Source organism: Schistocerca nitens, chromosome 3 (assembly GCF_023898315.1).
Source record: "Schistocerca nitens isolate TAMUIC-IGC-003100 chromosome 3, iqSchNite1.1, whole genome shotgun sequence".
Lineage (NCBI taxonomy): Eukaryota > Metazoa > Arthropoda > Insecta > Orthoptera > Acrididae > Schistocerca > Schistocerca nitens.
In genome coordinates, this window is record NC_064616.1 from 885,402,516 (window position 1) to 885,429,654 (window position 27,139).

Below are 27,139 nucleotides of genomic sequence, written 5' to 3' on the forward strand. Positions count from 1 at the left end.
AGTTGATCGTTGATTCCTTTAAAGGGTCTTAAAATGCCTGAAAAGAACTTAAAATGACTGCCAAATAGTTATGCGAAACCGGAAAGACTGAGAATTATATACAATTCCTAATAACGTTTTTAGTCTTTCACGATACAAATCCTAAGCTGGGCGTGTTCGATGAACAGCGATTCATGAGCAACGTATTGACAAAAATGTAAATATCTCTGTGTTTGAGTACGCATGGCTATACCAGTTTCTTTGGCACTTCAGTGTAATTGAATGCAATTTGACAGTATGACTCATAAAACTGGAGTACCGAAGTAGAAAGCAAGAGCTAGATTGGTTGTGCTGGTGCGTGATGATTTTCTCTTATTTTTTATATGCTATAAATTTGTTACAGTAGTAGCCTAATATTTTGCCAACTTAGCACCCTAAGGGATGTGAAGCTTTGATATACTTGGGCACCCCCATGAGGCTTGAGCCCTGGGAATTTTGCCCTCCCTCCTGCCCGCATCTCGTCGGGCTTGTATGTGTCGTCTGTTGCGTCGGACACGTCCGAAAGAACAGACACCATTCTGATCCAGCAGCCACTATGAATTAAGACACAACGGAGTTATAGACATTCGCTGCAAGATGGCATTGATTTAAACGAATGGGGAAAGATGAAAATTTGTTCCGTACCGGGTTTCAAACCCGGGTCTCCTGCTTAGTAGGCAGATGCACTATCTGGACACAGTGATCATCGCAACTGTACAGATTATCCTAAAGTGCCTTTTCATAACCTAATTCTCAACTTAACCACAAACTACTAACGTAGTGCCCCTCGCCCTTTATCCTCATTACTTGCGACATTTCGCCGATTCCTGGAAGAGTTCGAACCTTAGTGTACATCCACACTGAAGTGATCATTGGCCGTACTCGCTTTAACTATGTATATGTGGTGTCTCTTCTATCTGACATGTCCGGAAGACAGACACCACATATATAATTATGGTGAGGATGACTAATTAATCACTGTAATGCAGATGCACAGCATGCTCGAACTCTAATGGGAATCGGAGAAATGTCGCGAGCACTGAGGATAATGGGCGAGGGGCACAACATTAGTAGTGTGTGGTTAAGTTGAGAATTTGGGACTCATGGGAGGCTTGCTAGCATAGTCCATGCAGTTGCGACGATCACTATTCGCAGATGGCGGAGTGGTCAGCACATCTGCCTACTAAGCAGGAGACACGGGTTCGAATGTTGGTCCTGTACAAATTTTCAACTTTCCCCCTTGATTTACATCAGTGCCCACTCGCAGCCAATATCTATAATTCCTTTGTCTCATAAACCTTGTTTGTCGATCAGTGAGTGCACATCGAGCTCATCTCGAAGTGGCAGGAGAGTTAATTATCTCTGTGCGTCTGTAGCTGCTGAATGTGAGAGACTTTCGTTTCATTCGTTGTTTATTCATTTGTAGTATGTACAATTGCCGGCCGCGGTGGTCTCGCGGTTCTAGGCGCGCAGTCCGGAGCCGTGCGACTGCTACGGTTGCAGGTTCGAATCCTGCCTCGGGCATGGATGTGTGTGATGTCCTTAGGTTAGTTAGGTTTAAGTAGTTCTAAGTTCTAGGGGACTGATAACCACAGCAGTTGAGTCCCATAGTGCTCAGAGCCATTTGAGCCAGTATGTACAATTGTGAGAATGTGTCTGTCGACTGTGTTTGGGACAGGGTCGCAGGCGTGTCTTTGAAATTTATGAGACGAACCCTGATGGGGGTGCATTTTAGTGCTAACCGGGATATCCGTGTCTTTTGCGAAACAGAGCAGTTGTGGTGTGCGTACTGTAAGACCTCCAGTACACACACCTTCAGATTATTTGCCTTGTCGCTCTAACGAAGTAGGCGAGTGTCAGCAATATGTCTCGTGGTCTTATCGTGGCACGTTTATCTTCTGCTGTTAGGTCAGACGATAGAAATGCCACTTGCACGCTTAGAGTAGCAGATTGGCGGTGACCAACTTTAAACAGAACTTGATTAATTCTCACATACATTTATTAAAATAATAACAAGCATAAAAATTACTTAACTTGGTTCTGGATGCTATTTACGATTAACAATCTGAAGTTCCTTTGGTATTGGTACATTAATCGTATTCTCACATATATCTCTGATACTTGACAAAAGTGTCTATACATTTATCTTCATGGCTATGTACAGGAATTTGCTAATCTTATTGGGCGTAGACTGAAACTTGACTATAGATTCAAATGGTTCAAATGGCTCTGAGCACTATGGGACTCAACTGCTGAGGTCATAAGTCCCCTAGAACTTAGAACTACTTAAACCCAACTAACCTAAGGACAACACACACATCCAGGCCCGAGGCAGGATTCGAACCTGCGACCGTAGCGGTCGCGCGGTTCCAGACTGTAGCGCCAGGGGAAGCCTAACAGACACATCATTGTGGTCCAAAACCACTCGGAAGTGACGTCAAAATGACGTATAAGCAAACGCGCTGCACGCTTGTCGAGTATCGAGATCCGTGGTAGAGTCGAGTTACGTGAAAGTTTTCGGACCACACTGGTGTGTATGTTAAAACGTCGGTGCGTGTCTGCTGAATCGTCCTGAAACGAGTGTGATCCGCTGATATGTGACCGTAATGTGAAAGAAAGGTGGCTGTTATCGCACGTAAACTGTAGCGGAGAAATGGAAATGTATTTATAAATTACGCAGAAGTAAATAAATCGTACGGATTCTCAGCTTATCGGATTTTACCTTTTTCTTGACCATGCTGTGATTGATCTGCTTATTCTGTCGAGGACCAAATAGGTAGCATAAAATGTTATACACCTAAATAATAAATGCAGTATTTCCGTTACACATTCCATAAACCATCATGTATAACCGCTGAGAGAAGCTAAACATTGCCATTGCTTACGAGAAATAGCATTTGTTGTCGAGTACGCAGCTCATACTGGGGGAAAAAACAAACTGTTAAGAATAGTGTCGTGATAAGGCTATAAATTTTCGTTTCCTGGGATACGTAAGATTCCAGTGCAGTTATAATGAAATATTGGTTTACCAACAGCTGTTACTTGCGTTAAAAAATATATATATGTTTTCTAAATTATGCCTCACGGGAAGTTAATGCCTTTTGTCGTCTTCTCAGTTAATTGTGAAAACAACTTTTCAGAAGAAGCAGGCTTTGTTATACATTTAAGGGGTAGTTGTTTGGCTATACGTAGGACAGCTAATCTTTTATATGAATAATAGTTTCTATGATCATACAAATGAATTTTGATCATGCAAAAGCGGCCTTAAAGGATCATGAAAGAAACCTCCAAGGGCAACATAAAATTCTTTAAAAACTACTTCCTGTGTTCATTATCACACAGTTAAATTAGTAAGAATACTTGTGTGTTGTGCCATGCAGTGTCACACAAAAACTATATATGATTTAAGAAGAATGGGTAAATAACTTGACTGCATAAGAAACAAGGCAGTTTGCTGTGGGGTGCATAGCTCACTCAGCAAGAAAGAAGAGTAAATGACAGGCTGTGTTAGGCCTACAAAGAGTGTTGTCTTAAACCTTTCACATTATTTCCACTTTCCTGGCAATTTAACTATGCACAATTCATAGCTGAATGAAATATTTCATTTTGTATATGAATCCAGGTCATGTGGACTTTCTTCTCATGTGGCTGTGACTTCAGTTTTGGAAAATTTTACTAAAAATTTACAAACAACAGAACGCTATGAAGCTTTCCATAAAGCATTCTTGTAACCATTCTTACTGTGAGAGCATATAAAAATTAGTTCTGCACCCCTCCAGTATCACAGTACATTTACATTTTGCACCACATAATGCAGAGTAACTGTAGATTTGATTCAGATGTTCAAATACTGAGAGATGTAAGGTATTTATTGTGCTACACAGTTTCGATTAAGAAATTGTCTCCATAAAACACTTGTTTTACTAATGCATCTGGTATCCTGTAAATAATGATAAGATAATCTGATACACTACAGTCTGACAAGACGACCAAATTTAAAGAGACTACAGTAACAGCTATGTTACATTAACTGTGATTAGGAAGACAGGCTACTGTTTGCCTTACAGATAACACTGAAAGAAAATCATTTCTGCTGCCATCTGTAAATTAAGTAGCAGTCTGACTTCCTATTGAGATAAAGCCATGTGTTATTTAAACTTGTTGTTGATGCTGTGATACATACAGGTTTTGAATTTTGAAAATTCCTGTAACACTTCAAATTAAAGTAAATGAGACATTGGTAACAAATGCATGTAGTGTTGCAAACTTCTTAAATAGGTGCAGTACTTTGTATCTGTTACTGACAGCTTCAAGTTATCAGGTTCAGTTAACAGTGCAATTGAACATCTGAGACCACTCCCTACAAATAACTTCAGTAAAATGGAAATGACACTCACTTCTCCCTAAGTAGCAGCATCCATCATAAAATCCTTAAAGTATTCTAGTGAAGTTTTTCAAAGTGTATTCATGTGAGTTGAGTTGTACCTCAAATTATTTGTGTAATCAATCTCTTATCAGTGGAACATTTCCAGGCTGGCTAAAATATGCCTAAGTTAAGCCTCTGTACAAGAAGAGCGTTAAAGAGATGCTATCAAATTATTGATCATTTTCACTTTTGCTGGCGTCTTCAAAAATATTTGAAAAGGTTGTGTCTAAGCATCTTCTTAAGCATCCGACTGCAAACAATATATCATCCAAGTCACAGTTTGGGTTCCTTATGCTTACTGATATAGAGAAGGGTATTCGCACATACAGTGGGAATAATTCATAAGAAAACAAGTTAGAGGCTACTGGCATTCTCTGTGACCTGTCAAAAGCCCTTGACTATGAATCACAGCTTTCTCTCAAGAGAATTAGAATATTGTGATGTCACTGGCAGTGCTGCAAAATGGTTAGAGTCTGACCTAACTAAAAGGAAACAAGGGTGTCACTGCAAATACATGCAGAGTAAGCAAATAGTCTTCGTCTGATTGGGAAGTAATTACATGTGGTGCTCCTCAAGGTTCCATCTTGAATCTGTTGTTTATTCCTGTCTACAGTAATGACCTCATCTGTTAAATTGCCAGATGCTAAGTTTGTTTTGTTGGCACATGAGAAAAAAAACTTGCTTACTTCATTTGCTTTCATATTTTGAGGTACCTCGTCAAACCGAGCAAAAGTTTTTAGACTGCAGAAGCATGTAATAAGACTCAATTGTGTTGTAAATTCCATATAATCATGTACAGATCTGAGCAAGGAAGTGGTTATTCTAACCAATGCTTCAGTATATTTATCCCTTAAATTGGTTGCAAATAACATGTTTATTTCTAGACAATAGCTCAGCACATAGTAAAATACTAGGAACAATAAGACCTAAAATTGCTTACCTTGGTCCAAAGAGGAGTCCAGTTTACGGGAACACACATTTTCAATAAATTGCCAGCTACCATTAAAAAGTTTGTTTCAGAAACAGCACAGTTTAAACAGAGTTTGAAAGATTTTTAGGCAGGCAGCTCCTCTATAAATGAATATCTTAACAGGGACTGTTCGACCAGCTTGAGTAAAAATGTCTTAGATTTGGTTTTACAACAGTTAAGATTAGGTGTTGTGTGTATGATAAATTTGTTAAAAGTGCATAACTGTTTCATTCTGCGTGTATTAATTCTGTGAACGTTGGCAGTCCCAGTTTATCTGTTATGTATTCACATATCTTTAAAGTGTCCTGACATGTGATCAGTGAAGTGTTATATTCAGATGGTCTTTGTTTTTTATGTTGTACTTTGACATATTCCATATCCAAGAAACCCATCTCATTTTTGGGTCTATAGAATGAGAACTGAATCTAATGTAGTAAAATACATCTGAGGATGTTAAACATGGCTTCAGTTATCAGCATAGATGTGTAGCCGTTTCAGTTGCTAAGATGAGTACTTAAAGATACCAGTGATATTTATTATGGGTTTATTATGTTGATCATACCTGTGTACACCCAATTCAATTGATAATCAACTCGTATGGCTATAATTTATATGTAAAATATTGTCAGGATAGAACAATTGTCATATCCAATCGCTCAATGAACACTACTTTTATGTCAGGTCTTTTGTTCCACTGTTGAATCTTCGAATTGTGTGTAATGAACTGGCAAGAGCTACAGACAGTGTCATGATATACAGCCAAGCATTTTAAATGCATGTTGAATCAGAGCTTGAAGATGATACTCATTAGTTAAAAAACCTTTGTTGAATTTGTATACCGTTACTTTAATATTTCCATTCCCCTCAAAACATTGGTAATACAAATCACAGTAAGGATTGTACACTAAATTAATTCCTCTGCAACAGGAACAACACCCCTTTAAACATACATCTGCAAGTCGTGGTTTCACCTTCTACAATACTTCACTCCCGGTCTCACTCCCTTCCCAAGGACTGCACACTTTTCATGTCTTTACACATACTGTTACATCAGTGTGCAAATTTTAGTCTTTGTATTTTATCCTTGCTACCTTCAGAATTTCCTAGTGTATAGTCCAGCCAACAGTGTCAAAAGCTTTCTCTATATCCTCTTGTAAGATTTTTCATAGGACCAATACTGCCTCATGTGTTGCTACTTTTTCCCAGATACCAAAGTAATGTTTCCTGAGGTCAGTTGGCACCTACCAGTTTGTCCACTATTCTTTACTTAATTTGTGTCAAACTACAACCATGACTTGCCACACTGATAGTTCTGTAATATTTCCAACTTTCAGTGCCTGCTTTTCTTGGAATTATTACTTCCTTCTGAAACTTGAAGGTTTTTCACTTGTCTCTTATCTTGCATACCACATGAAATAGTTCGACTTGGCTGTCTGTCTGAAGGATCTCCACAAATGTGAGGGAATGTCTACTCCAGGTGCCTTGTTTGGGTGCAGGTCTTTCATCACCATGTGAAATTATTCTCTTAGTCTATCTCCCACCTAGTCTTCATCTGTCTCTTATAATATTGTACTCTAATTTCTCTTGTTATAGTAAACAGTTTAAGTAAGAGCCCGTATTTACTCTTTTGATGAATTTTATACACAATCTTATGTACCTTAGGTTAAAGGTAATTTAAACAATCCCCATTCTTCCTGCTACAATAAAAATATTCAGAAAGAATATGTACAATCTGAATGCCTTGACACAGTGTATTTTTCGGAAAGTGGTCCATACATGAAGGTAGTTACCAGTCCTTTGTGTATTTAATAAAGTTTTTTCTGCTCTGTTCATATAACACTAAGGTTTTTGGTTAGTCTATCTCTACAATAGGATGCAGCTGGCTGAAATATCCAGAAAGGATATGGAAATAACTTAATCCAACAAAAGTGACTGCTTATGGCAACCTTTATACTTTTGGGGAACCCTGCCTCCTTTTCACGAGTTTGTAAATGACTTTTCTTAATCTTCCTTAATGTGGCACAAATCAACTCTTCCATCACAACAGTTACCAGCAACAACAGAGTGAAACTGAAATAAGGTTGTGATACATAAGGAATATCAGTCACACGTCACCTATGTGGATTGCTAGTGTTTGTAACAGAAGCCTCTTTAAGAAATTTAATAAATCTAAAAGGAAAACTTAGCAGCAGAGTGCAAAATCACATGACATTCAAGGCAAAGGTTTCTTAGTTGCATGTGAAACATACCTTGAAGAATATACTTTGCTCCTGCTGATCTAAACCACTTAAAGGGTTCAAAGTTGTACTGAAGTATCACCATTATGTAGTACTACTACTGAATGCAGCCTGTTTTGTCAGCTTTGGTGAATAATAGTCAGTAAAAACCTTACTAATTTATATGAAGCTGGTATCTGTACAGATACCATTGGTGATCTTGCAGCTCTCTCAGAATGAAATTATACTGAAATCCAGACCTTTAGCTGCTTACAGGTGTTGATAATTAGGTATATTCTGCACACAATTGCTGATCTGTTATTGCCACATTTCCCATGAAATGATATCATCTTACACACACACACACACACACACACACACACACACACACACACACCTCAGGTCACCAAGCTACAGAATTATTATACAGAAACAAAAAATATAAATATCAATCTATTTTATTGGGCATTTACATATTATTACACCTTACTACAATCAACGTTAAAAATATCACATGAACATAAATCCATCTGCCACACAGCAAAAAATAAGCTTAAATGGATAATTCAAAATTTAACTTGACACAGAATAGCCTTAAAAATTGAAATTGTATCAAGTGTCATCAGTGAAGAACTAAACATTTTTAAGTGTTGACACATGAACTGCAATCCACCATAATGGGTTACAAATACTCAGTTTAAGAATATAAAACATTTCTCCAACCACAGTTTTACTTCACTTGGCTCATACTGGAAGGAAATCCTAGGTTTACCACCTGACAGTGGATCAATACTGTGGCTATGGCAATCTCTTCCACAACACCAACTGAGGAACTGTTTATAGTTTGTACAGAAAATTTGAAAACTGTTTTTCATATCAATCAGGACACTCATTTCTAAAGCACCTCCTTTAACTGTCTCAAAGATAGCTGAAACGCTATCTCTCTGCTTCTCCAGCAAATCAGCACACACACATCCTAACAATAGCTTGTAAAGGAAATACAAATTCAGGTGCACGATGGAATGACATCATACAGCCAATAATTTGGCTCTAGATACATTTATTGATAATTTCACTGGGACACACGTACCAGGTCTAATGAACACTACATTTTACCCCACTGAAAAAAATTATATTCACACATATTGGACCTTGTAATGTACAAATAAAGCATTGTTTGACAAGACTAGATTGCAGAATCATGCTGACGAGTGGCACAAGGAATAAAGCAATCACATGATTTATTACAAACATGGTATAGGTGCCAATGGAGGAGTGAAACCATCACTTTTTTCTGTCAGAGCTGTTAGCAAAGAGATCTTTTGAAGAAGTACAGGGATAGTTGTTATATGCAACATACAAAACAACAACACATGATATGCCTTTATTTTTTTATAGCTGTAAAGAGTAATGTGGATTATTTGGTTTTCTTTTTCATTCAAGTTGAAAATGCGAGATCCATTCATGAAGCACTAGCCATTTTCAAGGATTGGAATCCCACCTACTGGGTTACTGATTTCTTATAATCTGAGACAAATGCAACTGATCAAGCATATCCTCAGACAAAAGTTTACTTGTGCCTTTTCAGTCAAACAGGTTTGAGGAAGATGGCTGAGTAAATACCAAATGACACGAAGAGATTTCTGGGCATGTGGCAAGAAATTTCAGAATCACCAACAGAGAATTTACAGATCATACAGAAGAGATAGTGAGGCTTCTCAGAGAAACGAATATGCATCACCGTACGTTTAACAGCAGTGGCTATTGATACATGAAAAGTGAGTGGAAGCTTATGAGGACAAGGGCAATTTTGATACCATTGAAATTACAAGTGGAGTTGACGCCATGAACAAGATTGTAAACATTTTTTTTCCTAAAATGGAACAAAGATGGGACCTTCAATGGGGCTACTAGGGATATAAGAAATCAATTTCTTCCAAGCCTAATTAGAAAGTACTGTCTGCAGAATTCTGCCATCAAATCATAACAGACATGTTCCACTGTTATTTCATTTTTTTTTTTAAAAAGCAAGTTTGTGAAACATGTCATGCAGTGATATGCACCAGGGAAAGTTGAATTAACTGCAAGATTAGTGAATGCGAACTTGGACAATGTTTTGTATGGAGAGTACAATGTTCAAAGACTAATTATGTTGTAAGCTTTGCTCTACCAAACTGCGCATGTGAAGATTTTGAGATATATAAATACCCATGCAAGCATTTCTGTGCAATCTTTATTTTCTATCCAGAGTGGGGTTTTGATAAAATACCAGAAAGCTGCAGGAATAGCCCATTAATCTGTCTTCACAAGATGTACAGGTTTGGTTTCAGAAGTGTGTCCGCAGTAATTTCACATGAAGACAGTAGCAATGAGGACACAGTTGAGGAAACACATATAGAGCATCACACTGATACCGTAACCATTTCTTTGCAGCAATTTGAAGTGAAGGTGTTGTTCAAATAGGTTTATAATCTCACATACAACTGTATCAACAGTGAAACATTATGAAAAGTACTTGAATCACTCAGCAACTGTGTGCCAGATTTGCAGTTAGCAAACCCTGAAATTTGTGGTCTCCCCACAGCTGTGCCATCAAATTCCCAACAATAATATTAAAGTAAGATGCCATTACTTTTACAGGGCCTGGCATAAAGACCCCTCTCATTGTAATGTTCATATATTTGTGCCTTAATGGATAATTAACTACTAAGGAATAGATCACATGGACATCATAGCATTCCATTTGAAGGATCAAACAATAAGAGCTACCTAAAAAATACAAATAAGGGAGATCTTTATGCCAAGTTCTGTAAGCAAACTGTCACACATTTGAATTTTTAAGTAGCAGTAGTGAAAAATATTTCTCTGTGGAGAGTTAATAAGGTAGTTATATTGACCGTGATTTGTATTTCCTTTACCCAAGCAACAATGTCTACTTCTCATTACAAGAAATTCTTGGATTGTTGAGAAACTGTTCAAAAATTACAATCAAGTTGCAAACATTTATGTGCCACAACAAATGGCAGTTTGATACACACTTGAAATACTATATGGATTGTTTTCGTTCAGGAATACTATCAATCTTCCAAGATATCCTTGGAATATAACAGTCTTGATGCAATCTGGTGTGAATTTTCCCATGGACTGAAGGCCAGAAATCCATCATAACTGAACCTAACAAATAAATTAACAACAAGTAATTGAGTTATGCAACATGAAGACAACTGATACACATGTTTTCAAAGCACAATTCCAAAATTTAGTACTCACTTCTTTTGGTGCCCAATGACATTGCTCACCAGCTGCAATGCCCAGAACTACTTTACAACTGAATTTAATAAACATTACTGGTATTCCAGTAACAGTAATTGCTTCTGTGTGGTATCTGCAGTAACTCTGCAAAGTTATTAAGAACATTGGAACCAAGGTAGTAGATATCCAATATGTAGGTAACTGATACACATTAAGCTTCCAAAGCAAATAAAAAAAGTCAATACTTACTTCATTTGGTCCCAATGACATTGCTGACCAGATACCATATCAAGGAAACACCATACTCTTCTGTCAGAGTGATACTGGACAATCTCATGTTCATTAACAGGGCAGTCTATCTTTTTCTCTGTTTCACGTGAATCACTAGACATGTATTGAAGCAAGTGAGAGCAAGTGCATTCTTACTTGGAAAAAGAAATGCAAAATCTTTCCTCCATCAGTCATACGACATCTCAATGCCACTAATATTTATCTTATTTTTTCCACCTTTTCGATTCTCAACATTGTCCCATATTTGAATTAAACTAATTTAAAGTTAAAATCTTCTACTTCATATTTTAAAAAGTTTGCAAGTTCTACACTACCATCTAGTTTAATTCCTCAGAAAAATCTTTTCTCTGATGAACAACGAAAAATCCAGGATGGAATGTAACAATATTATGAAAAGGGTAGTAGTTGCTGCTCACCAAATGGTGAAGATGCTGAGTCACAGAAAGGCACAACAAAAAGACTGTCGGACTTATCTTTCGGGCAACAAGGGCCTTTTCAAAAGCGCGCGCGCACACTCGCTCACTCACAAACACACACACAAATGTAGAAACTATCCTTTTTTATAATATTTTATCTACTGCTACTTCGAAATTCAAATGTGCAACAATGTTTAAAAGCAGAGACCAACATAAAGACCTCATAGCATTCCATCTCGAGGATCAGAAATGACGGAGCTTATTTGTATTTTACATAGACAAAGAGCTATCTAAAATTCAAATAAACCGTCATTTCTTACCCTTCAAATGGGAAGTTACAATGTGTTTAAGACAGATCTTGTAAGGCTTTTGGCATCGTTCTTCGCTATTGTTTGGAAGTTGATGGCACTGCCAATGGGAGACCACCAACTTCAGGATTTGCTAATTGCAAATCTTGCACACAGTTGCTCAGTGATTCAAGTACTTTTTGTAATGTTTCGCTGTTGCTGCAGTTGTATGTGAGATTATAAACCTGTTTACACAGCTCCCTTGCTTCAAACTGCTGCAAAAGAATATTCTGGGATTGAACAACACCATCTGTATTTGCTGCCTCGACAGCCTCCTCAACCTCGACAGCCTCCTCAACCTCGACAGCCTCCTCAACCTCGACAGCCTCCTCAACCTCGACAGCCTCCTCAACCTCGACAGCCTCCTCAGCTGCTTCAACTGCCTCCTCAACAGCTTCGTCACTACTACTGCCTTCATTTGAAATTACTGAAGAGCCACTTCTAAAGCCCACCCCATACATTTCATCAAGACAGATTAATGGACTAGTCTTATAACTTTCTGGCATTTTATCAAAACCCCACTCTGGGTAAAAAATAAAGATTGCACAGAAATGCTTGCATGGGTATTTATATCTTCGAAAATCTTCACATGTGCAATCTGGTATATCAAAGTTTACAACATAATTACAGTTTTTGGACTTTGCACTCTCCACACAAAATGAACCATCCGATCTCCTACTCACTGATCTTGCAGTTAACTCAACTTTTGCTGATGCATATCACTGCATGACATGTTTCACAAACTAGTTTGTTTTTTTATGCAAAAACAGTGGAACATCTTTGTTATAAGCTTTGATGGCAGAATTCTGCAGACAGTACTTTCTAATTAGGCTTGGAAGAAACTGGTTTATTAGAACCTTAGTAACCCCAGTTAAAGTCCTGTCTGAATTGTGTTTTAGGAAAAAATGTTTTACAATCTTGTTCATGGCTTCAACTCCATTTGTAGTGTCAATAGTTGCAAATCTGCCCTTGTCCTTATACACTTTCACTCATCTTTCACATACCGTTAGCCATTGCTGTTGAAAGTATGGCCATGCACGCTCATTTCTCCGAGAAACCTCATGCGTTCGCAACTCTGCTACGCGATCTCTAAATTCTCTCTCTGTTGGTGATTCTGAAATTTCTTGCCACATATCCATAAATGTCTTCATGTCATTTGGTACACGTAGATTATCCTTTTTTTTTCAACCATCTTCCCCATGCCTGTTTTCGATGGAAAAGGCACAAGTAAACTTTTGTCTGAGGGAATGCTTGCTCAATTGCATTTATCTCTGACTCCGAGAAATCAGTAACCCAATAGAGGGGATTCCAATCCTTGTTCCAGTCCTTGAAAATGTCTAGTGCTTCATGAATGGACCTTGCATTTTCAATCTGAATGAAAAACAAACCGACAACCAAATAGCCCACATTACTCTTCACACAGCTATAAAAAATAAAGGAATATCATATGTTGTTGTTTTGTATGTTGCATCTAACAAACAACTACCCCCATACTTCTTCAAAAGATCTCTCTGCCAACTGCTCTGATAGCAAAAAAGTAATGGTTTCCCTTCTCCATTGGCTCCCGTACAATGTCTATAATAAATCATGTGATTGCTTGAGTCTTTGTGCCACTCATCAACCTGATTCTGCAGTCTAGTCTCGTCAAACAATACTTTATTTGTACCATAAAGGGTCCGATAAATGTGACTGTAAATAGTTTTCTCTGTGGGGTAAAAGGTAGTATTCATTTGACCTGGTATGTGTGTCCCAGTGAAATTGATTTCAACAAATCTGTCTAGAGCCAACTTAATGACTTTGAGAGATGTCATGCCACTGAGTACTAAGTTTTTGACTTCCTTTACAAGTGAAGGATGTATGTACCCACTTGCTTCAACACTTTCAGTAGCATGTGTGTGTGCACTTGCTGGGGAAGCAGTCAAATAATAACGTAAATAGCTCTTAGGCGGGCATGGCAATGCCAAATCTTTCTGTAGACTTGCAAGAACCTGTAAGACAAAAATTTATCAATTATTTAATTAAGAGCATTAAAAACAACAGATTTTAAAGTATATCGTCAACTTATCATGTAAAATTTTCTCCAAGGAGAACCCAAACTGGATACTTACTTTTGCCTTGGTATCCCTGTGTTCAGTTGCTGAGTGCATACTGTAATCAGGATACACCCTTATACACTTCATATTTAAAGTTGCTGGGCAGTTGGATTTTCTAGTATCCATGATCCTCAGTCTCTTACGAGGAGTCACATGGTCTTCCTAAAGAGGGTAAAGAAATACTATAAAATTTATTTAATAAACTTTCCCTGTAACGAACTTGTTTTATGGAAAGTAAGTATATCTTAACACAGCATGATATTACCAAGTGTTCAGGTACACTAGACTCTTTACTTTTATAGTATTTTGGCCCCAAAACACAGTGCCTCGACCACACACTCGCCACTGCAAATGCACAACCAAAAAAGGGGATAGGGACATGTCCCTGCATTTGCTTGAAGAAATGCTTTGTTTTACCTGGAACAGTTAATATATTTCTCACAGACAAAAAACATTGTTATTGTTAAATAATTCACATATGTTATTGTTAATTAACTAAATACAATGTGAGAAAACATTTCATTCATTTGACAGGTATTGTCAAAGTTCTGAACTGATGGAAGCAGATTGTCTATCTACTTTACATAGTACTGGAGCAAAATTTTACAGGATGTCACACCTATTGTATCTAGCAAAGAAATGGAACTGTCTGCCATGTGCAATGAGGATACCATACTGATTTCGGGCAACTGAAGTGCTTTATTGTGGTTCCAATAAATGTGGAATTAATATTCTTTGTAAACAAAGGAGATGTGAAGAACACTTATGTAGAAAAATGTGATTACTATAAATGTGGAATTACAAAAAATAAACTTAACTCGGAAGACAATAAAGCTAAACATGCCTGTCAATAGGAGCAATGAGCTGACTACTGTTTTACATATCAACAGCACAATTATCGAAAACCATAGAAACCATTTCAACATGAACACAGCAGTATAGATTCATTAAAATTATTTGTTAGTTGGCATCTGTCACTTGTTGCTAAAGTGTTAGCACATCGGCTGCTGCTGTATTATAGGCAACAAACAGAGCAGGTCACTCAGCAAGTGCCGTTCAATTTAATTTTCATGTTAAAAAAAGTAGGTTTAGCTCAGTAGAGGCAGAGCACAGGTTGGGATTATGAAAGGATGGGAGACGTATACATTTAACTCTGTGCAGTGTTGGAAGTGACCATTATGAAATAACATGAATATGACATGCTCTGCTGACAACTGGTTTTGGAGTGACCAATGGCATAACTGTGGCAGATACGACATTTTATAGCCCAGAATTTAAACTCATTTGATAACCTAACCATAACATGATGTGCAATATATCCTAGAAAATGGCTGTCAGCATTCTACAGAAGAACTGTTAATCATACTTTGTTCACAACAATTAATACACTGACCACGGGCAGTCGCAGCAGAGCCTCACACCTAATGCTGTTGCCTGGCCTGGCTTGATGGTGAAACATCCAACACTAAGCATGTGGCAGGAAACTAGCTGAAGCTATTCTCTATAAGCAAACTCAAGGGAAAAAAATTGTATTTCAGTGCTAAAAGCAAACTAATTTCTTCCTTTCATTAATTATGGCACCTGAAACTGTCCTCACACAAGCTGCATGGACTGCCAAATTACCAACTGATGAGCAGTCCTGGTTTGTATTCAGTTACATGTTATAGGTGACAAGCTGATTTCAAATGAAATAATGATATGAAGAAGAAATACAAGGAATTAAAAAGTAAATACAATGTCGAAAATGACACAGCAGAGTGTTAGAAATAAAACTGCATCCAAACCTGTTAACTGAATAAAAATAATGAAGTAATTTTGATAATATATTGGTATAAAAATATCAAAGAATCTGTCAAGACTCAAATCCACAACTTTATATGGATCAGGAATGTTTCTTATCCGTTGCACTATGCCACCACTCTACATTACACTAATTTAAGATTATTTGGTCCCAACGATCATGTGCTGCCTTCAACCAGATCAGCCTTTCACATTATGTTACGATGCTAAAGCTAGCTCTAGCACCATAAAGATATTATAAGGATACGTAGTTATGCCTACTGTCTTAAAATGTTGTTTAAGGCCAATCTGGTTGAAGGCAGCAAATGATTGCATGGCGTTCAAACACATCAAGAAAGGAAGTCGGACAAGAAAATGGAAGTGGATTGATCAGCTGTTGTGGCAGTCAGGAAATGGCGAACAGAGACCTGACGCATTCAGCACTCTGATTGGAGGAAACCAGCTCCGACAGGAATTGTCAACCAACAAATAATTTTAATCAGCCTATTATCAAATGCAAGTGTGTAAACATTACTGAGTGTATGGCTGTGAAAATGGATAAATGACAAACAAGTCAACAACACAGAGGAAAATAATTAATACAATTCTGCCTTGCATATCACAACAACTATTAACAATAACAAAAAGAGTCAATTCCATCAATTGTTAGTGCAGCTTAGAAAGGAATGTCCATTTAAAGTAGCCTATACATACTATCCCTAATTCCAGCAAACTAAGTTCTTCCTTCAAGTATACATATATGAAGTAAAATGGTAAACCACAGAAAGTAATTAATGCAGCAGTTCACTTACTTTTCATAACATCTGAAGATGGCTCTTTAAAACGACTACTTCTCACGCAGTATGAAAACCCCACAGTTTTCAGCTGATTGAGAAGTGTTTCTACCTGAGAATAAAGTGACCAGTAGCATAAACTGAGGGTAACTACACTGAAGGTTAACTGGGAAACATGAATGAAGAGGGAAATTTTAGGCTTTACAAAATTCAGTTATTTAATGTACACAGCCTTTCATCACATCTGATGTTTTTGACAGCTAAAGTAAGTGTTATGTTATTAACCATGGATGAGTTAACAAAATTGGGAGTTCATTTGTTTGCTCTTTTGCTTTTATTCCATTGTTATTCACTGAACACAAATTATGTTACTGTTGACTTCAGTTAAAATTGTGACCATAAAATGTTCTTTCAGTTGTGATTATGATGATGAAAAATATTTTCCAAGTGCACATGAAGTTTAATGACCTAGTTTTGGGGTTAACTGATCAGTGCTTCAGTTAACCTCATTTCAAGCACGCCTTGCCTTATGACAACAAAAGCATTATTAAGCATAATAATTATGCATATTACGAATTCCAGGTTTTATATACTAAGAATAAGACAATCACCAATCAAAACTATCCAGTACAACTGATGAAAGTTGAAACTGGTTAATACATCCATGAAAAAGTTTTTGTAAAAATTACAAAAAGATTTCTCTCCTACAATTGAAAAATATCAGTTTTCAGCTGTCAAACTCTTAACAAAAGTGGAAGACCTCTGACTACATTACTTCAATACAACATCCATTAAGCTTAATCACAAAATCTGCAAGCATCTTGGCACATTAATTTGCAAAAGGATTGAAATCTGTGACAAAGACCTGGGAAAGAGAGCATGATACGACGAATTGCTCACAGAATTCATGAAACTTCCATTATGTACATGACACACTCCCCTCAAAGACCACAACTTATGATTCTGCATAATCATCATATGAAAAAAAAACAGCATAATTTTGCATACTCTGCCACATCATACAAGCCATAAGCTATGACTTCTTGTCTTGAAGTCTTACTTAAGTTATTGTATGATACAGGAAATTATCTAATGACAAATAGAGCAAAATCAATCACGATCTGGGCTGGTTAGCCAAAATTCCTCCTTATCACCAACAGAAATAATACAGCACTTTTAAGGCTTATTTGACTGATACACTCCAAACTTAAAAATAATTTGCCATCTATTTCTACTATTGGTATTCCTGACAAGGTTATAGATGCAGACCTCAACATTTCTCCGCCTCGAGAAGTCAACACTATCCAGCAGAAGAACTGAGATAATATCTCCAGAAGAAATTTTGCCTCATCCCAAGTCCTATGTTGTGAGAGGAAAAACTAAGAAAAATAAATAAATGACTTAATAACTCACTCCCATCAACAACATCTCCAGTAAAAGCCAGATCAATAGAAGAAATTAAAATAAAATCTAGCAGGGCAATAAGAAAAGAGTGTAGATGTGAAAGAACACCTGTAAGAGAAGTTTAACTTTGAGGGCTTCAAAGTGTCATAACGTTCTATACCCTATGAGGACCCATATTCACCAACGAGCATTTCTAAAGACTAAAACAGCTTACGTTACCATCAAAATTTCAGTATGGTGCTGAGAAAATTTTAGATCCTGACAGACTCTGTCTACCAATATAATCCAGCAATCCCAATAGAGTTCCAACATTATCCACACATACTTAAGCAGCCACCTAAGCAGTGGTAATAATTGAAACATGTATTAATTAAGTGGACAGTTATTACTGAGCAATGGTATCCTGAACAAAAAGCTCTCACTCAGCATCCATCAACAATACACCTTTGCTCAGAATTCAGTAGGGAGGCCAAACATTGTCATGTTGCAACATTTACATAAAATGGCATTCATTACAGTGCTATTGATGAAAAAAGTTGTTTCATAGTTGATGTCACTGACCTTGCTGAAACTTTGGTGAGAAACTAAGGGTCTTACAGTCATTTTAATTACAGAGCTCCATATCCCTGCATAGACAGTTTTCTAGTTAATCTCTGAATTCAGTACCTCAATGAAATTCAGCTCAGTGCCAGCACAAAGAAAACAGAAGTAATGCATTTGTGCAATTATGCACTGGAGCTGATACTGCAATTAGAAAGAACTACGTAAAATTCCTGGGAAAATGAAGGCTACTTTTATGTGGAATGCAGAGCACACGCTCTGGCAATGACATTAGCTGCAAATATACTGCTTTTTAGTTTCCTTTTGCATGACTGTTCCCAGGCCCTGAGTCCCATTTTCATGTGTGTGTCTTCCAAATTATGCCATTTACTCGAGACGACGTTTGCGCTTGAGCTGCTGCAATGTTCAGTTTCTCTTACTGTAATACATAGATGAATTTTGAAACAAAGTTGCCATTAACTTCCTAAACAGCGATCATTAATTACAATATTCCACGTGTATATGTTACAGTAAAGGTAATGTAACAATGCAGCACCTCACAACGAAAACAAGGAAAAAACTGCAAATACATAAAAAACTCACATAAAAATTGGAATCCGATCGCGGAAAGCGACATATAAAATTTATTAAAATGAAATCTTAACTGGCAGCAGAAAAAAAGTTATTTTCTAGAGTTCCTAATGTCTTTAAAGGCGCATATTTTTGCCAGCCAATTCTATCATAAAGTTATTATTACCTCCTCCAACGAATTACAATAGCCTGAAATCAGGCCATCCTCTGAAACTCTGAAATCTTTCAGAGCGTCACGAAAGATGTTTTCATACACCTGAGACATTTCACTCGATAGCGAAAACACAACCACTCAACGGTCAGTATGACAGTGAAGAACAAAGCAGACGCCTTTCCCGCTAACTCGATTCGACCACAGATCTCGATCAGTCGACAAGTGTGGAGCGCGTTTGTGTATACGTCATTTTGACGTCACTTCCGAGTGGTTTTGGACCACAATGATGTGTCTGTTAGGCTTCCCCTGAAAACAGTACGGTAATTCACTGGGCTGCGTAGGCCTACCTATTGGGTGATGTGGAAACTGCATTAATTCTGTTACAGTTACTATGTTTGGAACTACTATTTTCAACAGAGTAGATGCATTCTCAGTAATACCAGCCACATAAGTATTCCTACTATCTGTGTCATAACGTTATGGGATGAAATCTGGTAAAGTATCGAGTACAGAGATCAATTATGTTGGAAAGATTTTGAATACTGCCATTGCTTACACTGATTTCTCATAACAAATTTGGCAAACTCATACTCGTCAACACCAAAGCACCGTATTGCTTGAGTTGTGGCCAGTGACGGATTTAGATTCGTTGGGGTCATGGAGCAGCAAAAATTATGGGACACCTCCCTCCCTCCCCCACAAAATATTGCAAGAATGCATGGTAACAGTATTTCTAAATACATGAAAATTTTATGTTGTAATAATATTTAATCTCCATTAAAATTTAAATTTGATATCCGTATAATATTTTTTCTTCTCAGCATTTGTCCTACTTTAGATCAGGGTCCGCCTGTCTGCATGTCTTCCACTCAATGATGTCTTACGGAATAATTTTCTCTGGTGACATGACACTGAGAAAGAAAGTACTGATTGCTCAAAAGCGAGCAGTAAAATAATATGTGATGTCCAACCACGTACGTCAAGGAACTAGGCATTTTAACTGTGCAGTCACAGTACATACAGTAGGCCTATACTCGCTAATGAAATTTGTTGTAAAGAATCCATCGCAATTTAAGATGAACGGTTAGGTCCATACCTACAACAGTAGCTAGAAAAATGGCCTTTATTACCCATTATTAAATCTGTATAATTTAAACCCTCTGATAGACACTAAAAGAGAGGCATTGTACACAGCAATGTGTTGATTGTTACTTTCCTAGAAGAGTCAACCAGCGTATTGCTTCCCCCTAGTCTACACATTTCTCACACAAGATCGTTATTCAAAATTTTTAGAGATTAGAGCTCACATACAAACTATCAACAGGCTTTCTTTCTGTAAACCGTTAGCGGCTGAAACAGGAAAGGGAGGAAGTGGTCTACTGAGTACCCTGCGTCCCGCACTGTAAGATAGCTTCCGGTAAAAAGAGATAATATATGTTCCCGATTATTCTGCGACTGTTTCTCATGAGCACGTTTTAGTGAGACTGTAGCTGAGATCGAGATAGTAACCGTATATATGTTTCTAGTATGGAACGGAAGGGTTATAAATAGAAAATCAAATAGGGGTAATGCAGGAGAAGGTTTAATAATGAATAAAAAAAAATAGGAGTGCGGGTAAGCTACTACAAACAGCATACTGAACGTATTATAGTGGCCAAGATAGACACGAAGCCCATGCCTACTACAGTAGTACAAGTTTATATGCCAACTAGCTCTGCAGATGACGACGAAATTGAAGAAATGTATGATGAGATAAAAGAAATGATTCAGGTAGTGAAGGCTCAAATGGCTCTGAGCACTATGGGACTCAACTGCTGTGGTCATAAGTCCCCTAGAACTTAGAACTACTTAAACCTAACTAACCTAAGGACAGCACACAACACCCAGCCATCACGAGGCAGAGGAAATCCCTGACCCCGCCGGGAATCGAACCCGGGTAGTGAAGGGAGACAAAAATTTAATAGTCACGGGTGACTGGAATTCGACAGTAGGAAAAGGGAGAGAAGGAAACATAGTAGGTGAATATGGATTGGGGCTAGGAAATGAAAGAGGAAGCCGTCTGGTAGAATTTTGCACAGAGCATAACTTAATTATAGCTAACACTTGGTTCAAGAATCATAAAAGAAGGTTGTATACATGGAAGAATCCTGGAGATACTAAAAGGTATCAGATAGATTATATAATGGTAAGACAGAGATTTAGGACCCAGGTTTGAAATTGTAGGACATTTCCAGGGGCAGATGTGGACTCTGACCACAATATATTGGTTATGAACTGTAGATTAAAACTGAAGAAACTGCAAAAAGGCGGGAATTTAAGGAGATGGGACCTGGATAAACTGACTAAACCAGAGATTGTACAGAGTTTCAGGGACAGCATAAAGGAACAATTGACAGGAATGGGGAATAGAAATACAGTAGAAGACGAATGGGTAGCTCTGAGGGATGAGGTAGTGAAGGCAGTAGAGGATCATGTAGGTAAAAAGACGAGGGCTGGTAGAAATCCTTGGGTAACAGAAGAAATATTGAATTTAATTGATGAAAGGAGAAAATATAAAAATGCAGTAAATGAAGCAGGCAAAAAGGAATACAAACGTCTCAAAAATGAGATCGACAGGAAGTGCAAAATGGCTAAGCAGGCATGGCTAGAGGACAAATGTAAGGATTTAGAGGCTTATCTCACTAGGGGTAAGATAGATACAGCCTACAGGAAAATTAAAGAGACCTTTGGAGAAAAGAGAGCCACTTGTATGAATATCAAGAGCTCAGATGGAAACCCAGTTCTAAGCAAAGAGGGTAAAGCAGAAAGGTGGAAGGAGTATATAGAGGGTCTATACAAGGGCGATGTACTTGAGGACAATATTATGGAAATGGAAGAGGATGTAGATGAAGATGAAATGGGAGATATGATACTGCGTGAAGAGTTTGACAGAGCACTGAAAGACCTGAGTCAAAACAAGGCCCCGGGAGTAGACAACATTCCGCTAGAACTACTGACGGCCTTGGGAGAGCCAGTCCAGTCAAAACTCTACCATCTAGTGAGCAAGATGTACGAGACAAGCAAAATACCCTCAGACATCAAGAAGAATATAATAATTCCAATCCCAAAGAAAGCAGGTGTTGACAGATGTGAAAATTACCGAACTATCAGTTTAATAAGTCACAGATGCAAAATACTAATGCGAATTCTTTGCAGACGAATGGAAAAACTGGTAGAAGCTGACCTCGGGGAAGATCAGTTTGGATTCCGTAGAAATGTTGGAACACGTGAGGCAATACTGACCTTACTACTTATCTTAGAAGAAAGATTAAGAAAAGGCAAACCTATGTTTCTAGCATTTGTAGACTTAGAGAAAGCTTTTGACAATGTTGACTGGAATACTCTCTTTCAAATTCTAAAGGTGGCAGGGGTAAAATACAGGGAGCGAAAGGCTATTTACAGTTTGTACAGAAACCAGATGGCAGTTATAAGAGTCAGGGGGTATGAAAGGGAAGCAGTTGTTGGGAAGGAAGTGAGACAGGGTTGTAGCCTCTCCCTGATGTTATTCAATCTGTATATTGAGCAAGCAGTGAATGAAACAAAGAAAAATTCGGAGTAGGTATTAAAATTCAGGGAGAAGAAATAAAAACTTTGAGGTTCGCCGATGACATTGTAATTCTGTCAGAGACAGTAAAGGACTTGGAAGAGCAGTTGAACAGAATGGACAGTGTCTTGAAAGGAGGATATAAGGTGAACATCAACAAAAGCAAAACGAGGATAATGGAATGTAGTTGAATTAAGTCGGGTGATGCTGAGAGAATTAGATTAGGAAATGAGACACTTAAAGTAGTAAAGGAGTTATGCTATTTGGGGAGCAAAATAACTGATAATGGTCGAAGTAGAGAGGATATATAATGTAGACTGGCAATGGCAAGGAAAGTGTTTCTGAAGAAGAGAATCTTGTTAACATCGAGTATAGATTTAAGTGTCAGGAAGTCGTTTTTGAAAGTATTTGTATGGAGTGTAGCCATGTATGGAAGTGAAACATGGACAATAAATAGTTTGGACAAGAAGAGAATAGAAGATTTCGAAATGTGGTGCTACAGAAGAATGTTGAAGATTAGGTGGGTAGATCATGTAACTGATGAGGAGGTATTGAATAGGACTGGGGAGAAGAGAAGTTTGTGGCACAACTTGACAAGAAGAAGGGATCGGTTGGTAGGACATGTCCTGAGGCATCAAGTGATCACAAATTTAGCATTGGAGGGCAGCGTGGAGGGTAAAAATCGTAGAGGGAGACCAAGAGATGAATACACTAAGCAGATTCAGAAGGATGTAGGTTGCAGTAGGTACTGGAAGATGAAGGAGCTTGCACGGGATAGATTAGCATGGAGAGCTGCATCAAACCAGTCTCAGGACTGAAGACCACAACAACAACAATGGAAAGGAAACCATGCTGGAGAGCAGTCGCAAATGGGCTGAAAAGACACCAAAGGGCCTTACAGATGGTGAAAGAACATCCTTGAAAGATAATAAGAAAGCACATATAGCTACATTTTGCTTTTACATTATCGTTCAAAAGATATTAATTTTATTCTTCATGAAAACTGTAGTAATGGGTTGTAGGAGTTAAATAAGAAATATGAACCAAATGTGGTTTGTGTGTTTTAAGAGACCAAATAGCAAAGGTCATTAGACTCCTAATCATCCCCCAAGGCAGAAACAGTGTACACATTCTGTGTACATAGAGAGCAAATTTTGTCTGCAATTGTGAGAAAGTGTTGTCAGTGTTTGCATAGGTCCCATCTGAGGCAAAACATTGGAACAGGCCCAATATTTTGCTAGTGGGATGTGGAAAACTGCCAAAAATTCACATCGAGGCTGGCCATCACACCGACCCCACGCTGCTGAAACCTGGTATTCACCTAGTGGTGTTTGGAAAAGCTCCTGAAACCCACATCCAGACTATCCAGCCCACCAACCCCACATATTTTTCAATAACTCACTTTCATGGAAAATTAAAGAAATTTATGTCTTCTGATATACAGACATTTCCTATATTGTTATTCAAATTTGTATATCCAATGCAGTCATAATCAATTGCCCAAAGTAATCATGTTGTTAGCACTGTCAGTCGAGCAAGTGAAATGTTTATTCAAGTTGTTGCCAAATTTCAGTTTTAAATATTGATTTGTTAGCTCTGAACAGGGCATCTTCCCCCTTTTCTTTTATATTTATCATACTATAGTAAACTGAATACCATGTATAGTCTATAGCTGTAATAATTGATTGTTTTCAGACAAAGGACCCACACCTCATATTTTCTGCTCTATTTTGTTACAGATATCTCACCCTTGGACAGTCAAGCTGGCTTCATGTTTTGTTACTGAAATAAAGGAAGTATGTTCTCTGGATGCTAAAAGTGGAATATTGCAACGACAAAGATTTATTGACTTACTGACCTCAGAATTTAGCAGCCGAGGGCACCAAGTGTATATTTTCCACCATATCCAGCTGCCCATAGCTGAGGTCACCAGGTCCATATTATCTGCTGTATTCAGCTTCCTATATCTCCTAATCAGACTGTACGTAACAGGGAGTGTTCTCTGGATGCTGCAAGTGGAAATATTGTGGTCCATGGGGGAAAAAGAAGCTATCTGTTCACCAACTCATATTTTCAGTCATGAGAATATATGGGGTTTTAATAGCAACCTTTTTAATATGATTTCGAAACTCATTGGATAAACAAAGTCAGAAACTTGAAACTTGAAAAACAGCGGGAAAAATTAGACCAAAAAATAGATTGTTTGGATAAAATTATAAAGAGGCAGGGTCAAGCACTAGAATGTGTCAGAGAAGATTTAGATGATCTCGAAGTTTAGGTACAGAAAACTGCACAGATAACTGGGGGAATAGAACTGGATTTGAAAGTGTCTAAAACATTTGTAAACACAGAGCTCAAAAAAGTTTAATAATAATAATAATGATAATAATAGTTATTATTATTCAGCATCAAATAAACAAGTACAATCCTTAGAAATAATGTAATTTTGGGACATGATACAGATTATTCTTGTGAATATGTCAGTTTATGAGTTAAAAACTAAAGATTTGTATGTGTATATGGGGTATGGGTCATACAATCATCATATTAAAAACCTGAACATCGCTTGGTATATAAACTTTATATTTAATAATAACACTGTACACAACACACCATCACATGCTAAGCACCAGAATAAGACTAAAGGAAAAACCGCAGTGGGGGCACACATTTGAAATGTCATAGATTTTGGTAGTTCAGAGATAGCATGTTGCATCGACACTCGATTCTAGTGGTTGATGAGCCTCACAGAGCCGTCCCCCCACCATAGTACAGAGCACGGGGAGATGTCGTAATGGAGGTGGGCGTTGTACTTGGTTTGTGGTTGTGGGGAAAGAGGGCCCATGGGTGTACATTGCATTAATGATGAAAATGCATTGCCACATCCATGGGTGGAGCGGGCAGCCATACCAGGAAACTGGGATCAGGCGGCCCAATGATGTGGGGTTGTGGTGCACCATGAGTGGTACACGAATAGAGAGATGGCTGTTGTCCTCAATTGAGGTGGTGATTGATGTCTCCTCTGCATCTGGAGGGATCACAAACACACGGAGGAGCATGGCGTGGCCAATTGAATCATCCAGTTGCGTTGATGTGCACGCAGGACGAACAGTGTGCCATCACATAGCTGCAAAGACAGGTCCTGGATGGGAAGGGATGAAATTTTGACGTGGAAGATGGCAACACAGGTGTCGTCAGATGCTGTCAGCCGGTCAGTGGAATCACTGTGGTGGGGGGAACGTGAAGGGATTCATTCACACGCAACATCACATGCAACCTCCAAGCTCAGTGGAAGACACGATGCACTAGTGTCACACACAGTATAGGAGCCAGAAAGAAAGCATGGTTTGTTAGGAACACTGGTAGCAAGTGGTGATGTGGAAGTGGGGTTGGGGATGGGAGTGGGAGTTGTCCTCCAAATTTCTATCTTCGTCAAGCTGACAAGCTGGTTTGATGCATGAGATAGACACTGTTTGTATTTTACCGTTTTCTGGTCTGTGATAGAGAGAGGATGTGGTTTTCTGGTTAGGTCACTAATAATGTGAAATACATTAATTCTTATAGTACAAAGTCAACTCCATTTACTAGTTCCTTATTTCACCTGCTCTGTCTGTCTGTCTCACCAGTATCTGTAACTGGGCGCCATAACATTGTCCACAAAGTTGATGAGGAAGTAAATAATTTCAAGGCTCGAAGAGCTATCATCTAATAATCCAGTACTATATGTTACAGTTTTTTGCATACATAAAAAATCATAATCCTAACTGTCTGCAGTGTGTGTCACTGTGCAAAAACTAGTTGAGGCACATGCTCCCAAGTGAACTCATTGTTGTACCTATTGTGTGGTGCCAGAAAATTTCCATTTAAATTATGGGGAACTGGTCATACAATTGTCATATTAAAAACCTGACCACCACTTTGTATATAAACTCTATATTTATTGAGAACACTGTACACAACACACAATCACATGCCAAGTGCCAGAATAAGACTAAAGAACAAATTGCAATGGCAGCACACATTTGAAATGTCAAAGATTTTGGTAGTTCAAAGATAGCATGTTGCATTGGCACTCGATTCTGGTGGTTGATGACTGCCAATGTTAGTAAATTTTACATTTTAATGCATTTTCCATTAGGAAATGTACAAATAACAATGTTACAAACATTGCTGTTATGAACATTAGATCAGTTGTGAGATACTTGAAACTATGTGCTTGACACACTTGCAAAGCACTTTTCATAAAGATAAAGTACTCATTTAGG

The 27,139-nt window shown here is 38.0% G+C and overlaps 1 protein-coding gene across 4 annotated transcripts in view; it reads right to left on the minus strand.

Moving 5' to 3' along the window:
• The window catches only part of LOC126248930 (uncharacterized), a 129,312-nt gene extending 109,873 nt beyond the window's left edge, over positions 1-19,439 (minus strand). The window contains exons 1-6 of one of the 4 annotated variants that reach the window (XR_007545560.1): positions 19,304-19,439; positions 16,621-16,714; positions 14,295-14,446; positions 14,045-14,191; positions 12,272-13,924; positions 11,917-12,199 (exon numbers count right to left, since the gene is read on the minus strand). Coding sequence is in view for 1 of the 4 variants with exons in the window: in XM_049950437.1 (XP_049806394.1) it covers positions 13,352-13,924; positions 14,045-14,191; positions 14,295-14,446; positions 16,621-16,714; positions 19,304-19,402 (1,065 nt within the window). In the remaining 3 variants the exon portion in view is untranslated. Of the gene's footprint in view, positions 1-11,916; positions 13,925-14,044; positions 14,192-14,294; positions 14,447-16,620; positions 16,715-19,303 lie in introns of those variants that run through there. The other 3 variants (XR_007545559.1, XR_007545558.1, XM_049950437.1) reach the window with 3 other exon arrangements.
• Between the last annotated feature and the right edge of the window lie 7,700 nt (positions 19,440-27,139).